Source organism: Octodon degus, unplaced genomic scaffold, assembly GCF_000260255.1.
Source record: "Octodon degus isolate 3935 unplaced genomic scaffold, OctDeg1.0 scaffold00036, whole genome shotgun sequence".
In the NCBI taxonomy this organism is placed as follows: domain Eukaryota; kingdom Metazoa; phylum Chordata; class Mammalia; order Rodentia; family Octodontidae; genus Octodon; species Octodon degus.
In genome coordinates, this window is record NW_004524612.1 from 15,189,615 (window position 1) to 15,201,176 (window position 11,562).

An 11,562-nucleotide genomic window follows, 5' to 3' on the forward strand; every position below is an offset into this window, starting at 1 on the left:
TACTAGATCCTGACTGAAAATGTGATCCTACAAGTTCAGTATCCCTTAGTTGTAATGTCTCGGATTTCAGAGATTTTGAAGGGTAGAATGTGCACTTATATATAATGAGATACTGTGGGCTGGGACCCAGCCTGAACACGAAATTAATTTCTGTTTCACACACACCTTATTTACATAGCCTAAAGGTAATTTCACACATTATTTTTAGTCCTTCTGCATTTTGACTACAACCTGCCATATGAAGTCAATGGTCCAAAGTTTCAGATCTTAAAGGATTTCAGATTTCAAGGGATTTCAGATTTCATGTTTTCAAATTATGTTTTTAATAAATATTTTTATTGTTGTATTCATTTGTGTTTTCAAGAATATTCTATTATTGTTAATTGGGTATAATAGTGCTATTATGATTTATATTTAGCAACATATTAAAACTATTTTCAGGCACATAAAGTTTCCCTCAAAAAAAAATAGACTGGGGATTTAGCTCAGCAGTAGAACACTTGCCTACCAAGCTAGAAGCCCTGGGTTCAGTCCTTGAAAACAACAACAAACAAACAAGTATAGGAAGGAACCTGAAGCTAAGACAGTCTCAGCCCTGGTTAGTGGTTTCTGGGCATGAGTACAGACATCTGGTTTGGATCTGGACGACCCCCAAAGTTTCAAGTGCTCAGAGGAGGGGCTTGTGGAGGTGACTGGCTTATGTGGCACTACAGTGGACTTGCTGGGAACAGATGGAGCCTGGTTACAAGTGGTCGCTGGAAGCATGACCTTGAAGGTACGTCTCCCTTCCCCGCTCCCAGCTCTTCAACAGGTTCTCTACTTCCTGGCACCACTATCAAGCAGCTCCCCTTTGCCTAGGCCCTTCCACTAGGCCTTCCTGCCTTAGAGCCTCCAACCACCATATGGACTGAATCTGTAAGAACTGCATGCCAAAATACAGTTCTCTTTTAATTTATGGGTGTTAGGTATCACGTCCCAGTAATAAGAAAGTGACTAAGAAACTCATTATATTGCTCTATCTTTAAGTTCTCCATAACAAAGTCTCTTAAATTAAACAGCAGAAATAACTTTTACATACTTGACCTTTTTTAAAATTTTATTTCAGTTTTCCTAAAAGTAGAACAGTATTATTGACATGTATCAGTTAAAATACACTTATTTTACTTTTAGTAATTATGACCCATCTTAATAAGTTATATATATATATAATTAGGCTTGATAAAAGGGAAGCAAAAGTAAAATTTACTATCATGTAATATGCCTACATTTTTTTTTTATTTTGGATAGGGTCTCACTTTGTAGTTTAGGCTAAATTCACTATGTAGCCCAGACTGGCTTCAAACTCATGGTGATCCTCCTGCCTCAGCCTCCTGAGTACTGGGATTACAGCATATGCCACCACACCCAGCCACATTTTCTAAAAGAATTTTACAGATGAAGTTTAAGGACTCTACATTATAAAAATAGACAATGCTCAAAATTAAACGGAACATTTCAAATATGAGTATGCAGAATCTAATCTTAAAAAGTCCACAAGAGAGTAATACAAATTCTCTACTTCCCAGCTTTGTTTTGTTTTGCCCTACTAGTTGGTGTACAGACCCACTGTGCAAAAATAATTAACACTGTCACTGAATGGAAATAAGGATTAATAAAGATTATCCGAACTCAAGAATCAACTTGGCATGTTGTCAATATTCAGATGTTGAATGGATCAGGAAAAAACCCAACGGTATTGTGAAACAGCAGCTTTGGCAGTTGAATGGGTTTCTAGTAGCACATTCCTTCAAGGAGGTCGCTGCTCCACCTCCAAAGCAGAAATCTAAGCCAAAGGCAGTGGTGTACCCAGAGGCCCAGATAGTCCCAGCTACTCAGGCGGCGGAATAGGAGGACCCTAAGCACAGAAGCGGAAGACCCACTGACACAACACAGCAAGACTGTGTCTCCAAAACAAAACAGACCACCTAGAGGTAAGTACAGTATCTGGGGTATATTTGTAATTAACTCTGATTCATAGAGATTAAGACAAAAAGGATGAAGATGAAGGTGAAGAGAAGGAGGAAAAAAGATGACGCCAAGCAAAGAACAAAGCCAAATAAATTTAAAAAAAAAAAAAATCCTTCCACAGTGGGGTTTGTGTTCCCTAAATTTATTTAAACTAGATCTGACCACCTGACCTTTTTATAGTAAACCCAGAGTTCACAGGAAAGTCAAAGTATGTGATTTCTGATGAGCTATGACTTTCTAGACCAGAGCTAATAACTATACTCATATAACTCTCATTTTATCAAAGGTTAGCTTCTAAGTAGCATTCTTAAAAGCTCTACTCCTTCTTATTGCTATGCCAATGAAGGCAGCACAGACATCCAATGACAATGCTAAAGTATCATAAATTCTATGGTGGTAGTAGTCTATCATAACTTTTGTTCAGATGGCTTACTAAGAAGTTGTCAGAATAAACTGAGTAATCTTCAAGACTTTGCTGCTAACCTTTTGCAAAATGTTTATGTACTACAATTTAATTATGTGTTTCTATTAACTTTACAATGACATACATTCAACCACCCATACTTTCGTGTCCTTTTAGTGTCCCTGATCCGTTTTCACAACTATATTCAAAAATAGTAAACGAGTCACACAATAAGTGATCAAAAAAAAATTTTTTTTAAGGGGAGAGATTGAGTAATCAATCATCTACAACCCCTGAATGCACAGAACCATGCTCTGACATAATTAGGGCAGACAGGTTCCCTGGGGAAGATCCTCTTTATGAAATTGAAACAGACCACATACAATTCTCCAAGGCAGCAGATTCTATTTGGGCATTCTTATTAGCCCTACTCAAGTCATTTCACAGCAGAGAGAACAAGTAAGACTATTGTGCACAGCATCATTACACTGTCTGTGACTTCCTTCAATTAAAATCTTAATTTAAATTAGCATCCATATATCAATAGAGAAACTTAAATAGTCATTATCTAATATGACCTAATGATGCCTTCCACCAACAAGAAATTAGTTGGAAAATGACTTCATATATTTCAAAGAAATTACTAGCATAAGGCCCTCCCCACAGCACAGCAGCATCAGCAATGTATTCTGTAAGAGACATGCAAGTCATCCTCCCTTAATTTGACATCTATATTATAAGCTCCAATTTACACACCTATCAGGTTCACAGCACTTTGATCTGCAAAAGGAAGGGCTGGGTGTGCTTTGCTAGCATTAGGTACTCATTAATTACCTAATGAACTTGCCTAAACTGATGTCTAGGAAAAAAGCAATAGGAATAAAAAGGTTTTTAACGACCTTACTAAGTGGTTGTGGGAGCAACATCTCAGACACTCTTCTCATTAGACTGGCAGCTGCAACCTTTGTCCTGTGTGCTGACTATTAGGTTAAACATGAGCATGTGGGGAAAGGAGAAGGCGGCACCTATTTTTACCCTAAACAAGAGACATCCCTATGTGTCTGTGCCCTTCCGGCTATGTCACCTTGTTAGGGATTGTCACTCCCCTCTCCCCACAGCACTAAGAACAGGTCATCTCTCAAAACACTAGAAAATCAGTGTTTAGATTAATCTTTTGTATCTGAAATCTAAACCTCCAATGCTTTCAAATTCAAAGAGTTCTTATCTTAAATCCAGCACTTGGTAGAGTATGGTAACAAAGAATGACAGGCAAACTCCAATTTAATGTACTAAATACCATAGTGTTCATGCGCACACATGTATATACATGCCACATACCTGAACAAAGAGCAGAGAGCTAAAGAAGAAACTGGCCTAACAACCCACGGCACAGAAAAGTGCAGTTGACACAGGTCTTTCTCTTCCTCTCAGTCTCACTGGTGGTTTAATCCCTGTTCCACAACCTCTTCAAAGAGTTAGAGGTACACTAAGACAACTTCCAGTGCCTCAGTGGCTTGGAATGCATGGCAAAAGAGGGATGAGGAAGGAAGCTTTTGTTCTAGGTTAGGTCTTTCACGTAAACAGGATTTGTTAAAGACGTTATAGGTTTCCTCCCAGAGAGTAAGTATTATTTCTGTCTCCTTTTAAAATTTTTCTTTTGTGAGTATGTGCCAGAAATTGAACTCATGACCTTGAGCCTGCCAGGCGGGGACCTATACCACTAAGCTACACACACAGCCATATTTTTCTTTTTGCCTTGAAACATCATATGCTATGCTTCACAAGGGTAATCTATCTTTTTCAGTAGCCCATCTGATCTTTTTCTAGAAAAAGGCATTTACATATGTGTGATAATGTGCAATCTATAAATATACACAGTAAAAATATAACAAAAGACAAGGAAAAGATAAAAACCAAATTCAGGAAAGCAGGTAACTGTGGATCTTAGGAGTTAAATCAAAGGGTTTAAACTGTATAGGTAATGACTTATGAAAGTGAGTGACAAATGCAGAAATGTCTTATTCTTTAGTACTTTTTATGTATTAAACTTTAAAATTTTGCTCCTTTGTTTCTAAACCCTATAAAGAAGTAGAGGTTAGCGGTAAAGTAACTAGAATCTAGTTTACCAGAAATTGGGGCTCCAAAGCAGAAGCCAAGGCCTACAACTGGCCAGGTTTGTTTTGTTTGGACAGCACAATGTTTTGTTTTGCTTTTTCATTGCAGTTTGAATGCCTTCAGGCAGAACACGCACTTTCCAATTATCGAGGTTCCACCATTATCCTTAAGGTAAATGACAGTTCTTTAGAAGGAGAAGCCAAAGAAACTGGAACCCTCATGTAGTGCCAGTGGGCATGTAAATGGTGCAGGGGCTTTGGGAAATAGTTGGCAGTTCCTCAAATACGAAGCATAGAGTTTCCAGTTGACCCAGCAATTCCATGCCTAGATATCTAAGCGAATGAAAACATATGTCCACACAAGGACTTGTACACTAGTGGCATTATTCATGAAGCCAGAAATATGCAAATGACCCAAATGTCCATCAGCTTACGAATGCATAAAGAAAAGAAAATACAGTGAAATATTATTCTGCCATTTTTTTAAAAAACTAAAATACTGGGGCCAGGGAGATGGCTCAGTAGAATAAGCGCTTGCCTGGCAAGCGCAAGGGTCTGAGTTCAACCCCCGGTTCAGCAAAAAAAAAAAAAAAAAAAAACTAAAATACTGACAAATGCTGCAACAGGGATAAATCTCAAAAACATTATGCCAAGGAAAAGAAGCCAATCAGTGTATGACTTCATTTATGGAATTCCAAAACAGGTAAATCTCAAATCCGCAGAGACAGAAAGAATAATAAAGTAATAAAAATGACATAAAAGTAGATAATGGTACTGACTCAACAATGATTTTAAAATCCACTGAATAAATAAAATACAAATAAGACTGGAGATGTAGTTTATTGGTTAGGCTCTAGGTTCAATCCTCAGTATTATACACCTACAAAAAGAAAACTGACCACTGGGGCTGGTGTTACACCAGCCTCTTTCCTGACAGATCACTACTTTTACTAGAAACAATCAGCAGTTCCTATGGAGCACACATTTTACTTTCCAAACTCACTTACACATCAGCTTCTATAACCCAAGTGACTAACGAAGTGGAAGCTGCCACTCTCTGTGGAAAAATGCCTTACTGTGTCTGCCCAAGAAGCAAAAGGCAGAAGATTAAACTGGGCCTAAGAAATCATCCTGTCTTAACATGGTGACAGACGCCCGCACCAGCATTTTCTTATCAGGTAAAATATGCATATAATATGAGGCCTAAAGAATTGCTTTAGTTATTTAAAAAGGGGCTGTTGTGCATCAGGTCATTGTCATTAGTCACATAAGGCACTTATACCACCATGCTCCAAAACACTAAGAATTACACACTGAGAATTTTACTTGTACAAAATTGAAGACTAGCCAACAAATTAGGTATTAGCGGGGGAAAAAAAAAAAACAAACAGATTATCTTGCTGATGAAGTTCTTAAAAAAACTGCAAGACCAATCTAGAAAACCACATTGACTCAGGGCAAGAAGATAACTCCACAAAGATAATCAACTGCACTAGCAGCATAAGTCCCTGGGCCGTGTGAAAGACAACAGATAAAATGTATCAGTGTGCATCGTACTAACCAGATAAGAAACAAGCAGAGCCAGGGGATGCAAGCCTTTCAGTCACTAAAACATTTCAGCTGAAGTGTTGTGGAACAGGAAGAGGATGTCATTAACCTTTTTCATTCTTGATGAAATTCCCCTTTGTTCTTACCCTATGTTTACAATGTTTGGACCTGGTTTCTCAAGTTAATAAGTTTCCCAAATGACTAAGAAAAAGTCTGGCTTCTTAAGGAAAGGGCAAATTCACAGAAGTGGTACATACCCATAATTATAGCACTTGGGGAGGTTGAGACAGTAGGATCACGAGTTCAAGCCCAGCCTGGGTAACTTAGATACTATCTCAAAGTAAAACGGGGTTGAGGATGCAGCTCAGTGTGAAAAGTTCAGAGTTCAATTCCCAGTGTCACAAAAAAAAAAAAAAAAAAAAAATTAGTCCCTAAGCGCCAATCAACACTGGGTAAACTCAATAAAATAACATTAAAATATATATTTTTTCTAGAACCAGGTAATTTCTGCATAGGCATGAATACTCAAGTACTATGTTTTGATTTTTACAAAATTTACTACATTATTAGGTTCTATTATATATAGCTCACTGAAGACAGCCTAGGCTACAACAGATATAGGCTATCAAAGCAACAACTGTAAATACTAAGAGTAACTACTATAAACTCTACAAATGAGTGAAGTGAGGCAGAGGAGGGCAACTTACCAGAGGTCACACATTAAGTGGAGGGGATGAAATTCAATCCACAATGCAGCCTCAAAATCAGTGTTCTTAATCTCTTGTTGGTATCCCCACTATCTCATTATGGATGGATAGGTGGATGGACGGAGGGACGGACAGATATGTATACGGGTTTTCTTGCGGGGGGAGGATTTGCTCCACCACTCCTGGCTCTAATTTTCTCAGTTTAAAAAGTCTTGTCTTTCAGGTCGAGAGGATAGCTCAGCGATCTGAGCACCTGCCTGGCAACTGCAATGACCCAGGTTTGATCCCTGGTACCACATGCCATGCCAGTCACTGAAACCGGGAGCAGTGGCGTACACCTGTAATCCCAGCACTGGGAAGGCTGAGATGGGGATCACTATAAGTTCAAGCTGCATAGCGAGACCCCGCACCAAATAAATAAAAATAAAAGATTAAAAAAATAAATAAAATGTCTTATTTTTCAAGTTTTGAAATTCCACAATCAATATAGGAAAACATCTCCTAGATCTCCATGAGTAAGTGGCAACACTGGAAATGGCTTACCTATTAATTATGGTTCCCCTAGTATTCATAAATATCAAATCATCATAAAATTTTCAGAAGCTCAGGCAAAACTCAGAAAAAATGTAAAGCAGTATTTTAAAATTTAGCCGGGCCTGATGGCACATGTCTGTAATCCCAGCACTCTGGAGGTTAAGGCAAGAGGATAGTTGTGAGTTCAAGACTAGCATAGACAACAAAGTGAGTTCAAGGCCAGCCTGAACTGTACAGCAAGAGCCTGTCTCAAAATGACATAAAAAGTAAAGTAAAAGTAAAATAAAATAAAATTTAATATGCTCATTTTTCAAAGCATAATTTGAGTTGCAAAGAATATGTATAAAATAAATCAGTTTTTTACATTAATTGGATAGTACCATAAAATCACAGATAAAGTTTTTAAAGGATACTATAGGTTTTTAAAGAAAACACATTAAGTTGAGTTTGCCTAATAATTTAAATAGATTCAGGGGCTGGTGAGATGGCTCAGTGGTCTAAAGCACCTACTTAGAACAAGCTTAGCAAAGCGCAGGGACCACGGTTCAATCCCCCAGCACCACATGCCAGCCAGCCCGCCCCCTGGTGGGCTGAGCTGGCCACACACACACACACACACACACAAATAAATAAATAAATAAATTTAAAAATAAATAAAATTTTTAAAAAATAAATAAATAAATAGATTCAAGACTGGGCATGGTGGCATGCGCCTGTAATCCCTATGCTGGGGGGCTAAAAACAGGAGGATCACTATGAGTCTGATCTGTGTAGTGAGACCCTGTAGACCCTGTACTATATATAAATATATACATTTTTAACTAAATAGATTCAAATCACTTTTATGTTAACTTCAAAACTTTTACCTCTCTAGTTATAAATTTAGCATTCATAATAACACAATTTGTTTTATGGATTAGAATGTATTAAGTTAGGTGATAACTGATCTTATATCATTAACAAAAACTTATGCATTTGTGATTTCCTTCCTATTCTTCCTCAAACTGAATTAAGTCAACATATGCACTGAATTGCTACATTACAAAATTTCTATGAAATAAAGAAAAAAGCTCTTTTCAGGAAGTAAGCTTTTGCCATCCTAGTAGTAGTCTATCTCTTTTCCTGGGCATCAATTATAGAAGTAAAGTTTAGAAAAACTAATTATACATTATTTTGTGTATTACATACACTTCAATAAAAAATTCTTTAAAAGCCATTTTTCTTAATTCTACTTCAGGAAAAACCATTACATACATATTATCTTTCTTGGATGTTGTCTTCTTTAAAAGTGTTTTTCTTTAGTCAGAAAAGAAATCAATAGCACTGAGAGGGCCTCGGAGATAGCTCAGTAGAATAAGTGTCTGCCTGGCAAGTGCAGGGTCCTGAGTTCAATCCCTGGTACTGCCACAAAAAAAAAGCCCTAAGAAATACTGGATTTGCATTCTCAGTATATGAGGAAAAAATATCATCTAAGGTTTTTCTATGGAACCAAAAAGTGCTACATATTGTTCCAAAAATCCCCAGGATTTAAAGATCTCAAAGGGAAAGAAAACATCTTTTTTAGCTTCCATTGGACCATCTTGTCTTCGCGAGAACTTAACAGCAAGGTAGTTTATACACTCACAACAGACTGTTTTCCAAAGGTGGTCACTGTGCTTATCCCACATCAAATGCTTTCTCACAAGGACACTTTTCCGCTATTGTGAAATGTTTCCTTTTCTCTAAGTCACACAGAGTTTCATACTAGCCTTGAACAAGAAAATGTGACAGAAGTGACAGGTATGACTCCCAGGTCGACACACAGGCAAAAGAGCCTCCCCCAGCTTGGTCTCCCTTGGGATACTGGCCTAGGATACTGCCATCAGCCTGTGAGAAGATGTCCACAGGCAGTCCCTGGAGATGCCTCAAATCAAGAGGAAGGTACAACAACCAGGCCTTCTTCAGATGAGGTCAACCCCAACCTTCAAGTCTGCCAACTGAGCCCCCCTTGGTACAGAGGGCAGGGCATGCTATCCCTTGACTAGACTCCTAACCCACAGGAACCAGGAGCCAAGAAATGACTATCACTGTTTTAAACCACTATACTTTTAAGTAATCTGTTAGACGGCAACAGATAAGAGACCATGTTATAAATAAGAAGTACAGATAGGTAACTAGGTCAGCAAAGGACAAAGCCAGAACTAGGCTCCTTGTCAGCTGACACATAAATCTCACACTCTTGCTGCCTTAAGTTACTGTATCCAGATTTATGCAGAGGTACCCACATTCCCAAATAAAGCAGAAGTCTCCACCATGAAAGTCTGGGAGCAGGGCTGGTGAGATGGCTCGGTGGTCTGAAGCACCTACTTAGAACAAGCTTAGCATAAGCCCAGGGACCACGGTTCAATCCCCCAGCACCACATGCCAGCCAGCCCGCCCCCTGGTAGCTCAGCAGACTACATCACCTACTTAGGCAAGCTCAGGCAAGTATGGGGACTGCAGTTCAATCCCTAGTACCACATGTGGTGCCAGCCCCACCCCCAGGGTGGGCTGAGCCAGCCACAGAGTCTGGAGCATAATAGTGCATGCCTGTAATACCAGCTCTGGGGAGGTTGATAGCAGGAGGATCACCATGAGGCCGAGCTGCATAGTGAGACCGTGCAACAACCAAATACATATTTTTAAGAAAAGAAAGTCTGAGAGCAACAAACAGCTCCTGAAAGTAAAGCTATCCAGAGCAACAGTTCATGCCATTGGTGGATTCAAAACCACAGCATCATTTCTGCCATAACTACAACCTTCACTAGTATCAACATATTCCATAGTCCTTGTAACTGTCTTTTTATAACTGGAGGCAATAAAGAAATATTTGAACTAGGCACAGTGGCACACACCTGTAATCCTGTCACTCTAGGAGGCAGAGGCAGGAGGATCACAAATTCGAGCCCAGTCTGGCAACTTACTGATACTAATTGATTTGATCCTTGGAGAGAAATCTCCTGTGAGATAAAGAAGGCAGGCATCATACAAATAATGTTCAAAAAGCTGAAAATAACTAGCTATAGTAACTGAGTGAAGGAAGAATTTGACTCAGATTTTCTGACTCCAAATCCAGTGCTCTTTTCAATTCAATTCAAAAGAGTAGCTACAGGATGCCATGTGTCAGTCTCAGCCTTAACCATTAAGTTCAGTAAGCAGCACCATAATAGCTGACAGGTATTTTGAGGACAAGAATCACTGATGGCTGGCAGAAGCCTTCCAAAGACACAGCACTAGAAATGGGCTCTGAGTGACCCTCTAGGAGTATAGGATTTAAACCTGCAAACAGACAAACCCTCTTTGTGAAAGACTTACCTGACAGCCTTCCCTTTTACCTCCTCTTTCAGTGCACATCTTACCTATCCCTCAGCCAGCACCACATGGTTGAAGAAGCCTTCCCCAGTTAACTCAGAAGCAACTCTCTTCTCTGGGCCCCTATCACAATTACTGTCTGTCTCTTATCACTCCCTCTAGCACTTTCACTGCAGTGCAGAGCTCAGCCTTTCCACCTGAGTCCCAACTCTGAAAGGCAGAAAAGGCAGCAAAGTCTCTACAACCATTCACATGTGTTCCAGTAAACTCAACTCAGTAAACACTTCTGCTTTCAGTTATTTTAAAATCCATTGAGGGCCCAGGGATGTAGTTCACAGCGCAGCGCCTGCCTGACAAACACAAGGCCCTGAGTTTGGTTCCTGGTACCAAAAAAGAAAGTAGAAAAAAATAAATAAATAAATAAATGAAATTCCATTGACTGTAACACTGTTTCTTAACTTACCTGGCATCTCCTTTGGAAAGATTCGTATTTACAGGATTAAGAATGACCTTGTTTGCATCAACATCCACCACACATTTGGTATGCAAGTCAATTTCTGCAGATAAAAACAAAAAGAAAAAAGCCATTTTTTAATTTATTTTGGGGAAAATACTTGACAAAAAAATCTAACACTCTTTCATGACAAAAACAAACAAATTAGGAATAGAAAACTTTTTCAACCTAGTAATGGGCATGTAGAAAAGCCCACAGCTGGCCGACTTCCGGGAGCCCCCAGACCCAGTCCTAGCCCAGGTCCAGTGAGTGTGTGGAGAGCTTCCTGCTACCCTGCGCCGCGGGACCAGTCCCAGCCCAGGCGCAGTGTGGGCAGGACCCTCTCCCCCCCCCTCGGGCCGCCCCCCACCACTCCACCTTGCCCGCCCCACCCCTCCCGCCGAGTAGGAATTTCTGCCGAGTTCC

General features: G+C 39.4%; 1 protein-coding gene across 1 annotated transcript in view; it reads right to left on the minus strand.

The window, feature by feature from the left end:
• The window catches only part of Kif13b (kinesin family member 13B), a 197,872-nt gene that overhangs the window by 161,380 nt on the left and 24,930 nt on the right, over positions 1–11,562 (minus strand). Inside the window, 1 exon segment of the mRNA XM_004630706.2 lies at positions 11,107–11,200. Coding sequence (XP_004630763.2) covers positions 11,107–11,200 — 94 coding nt within the window.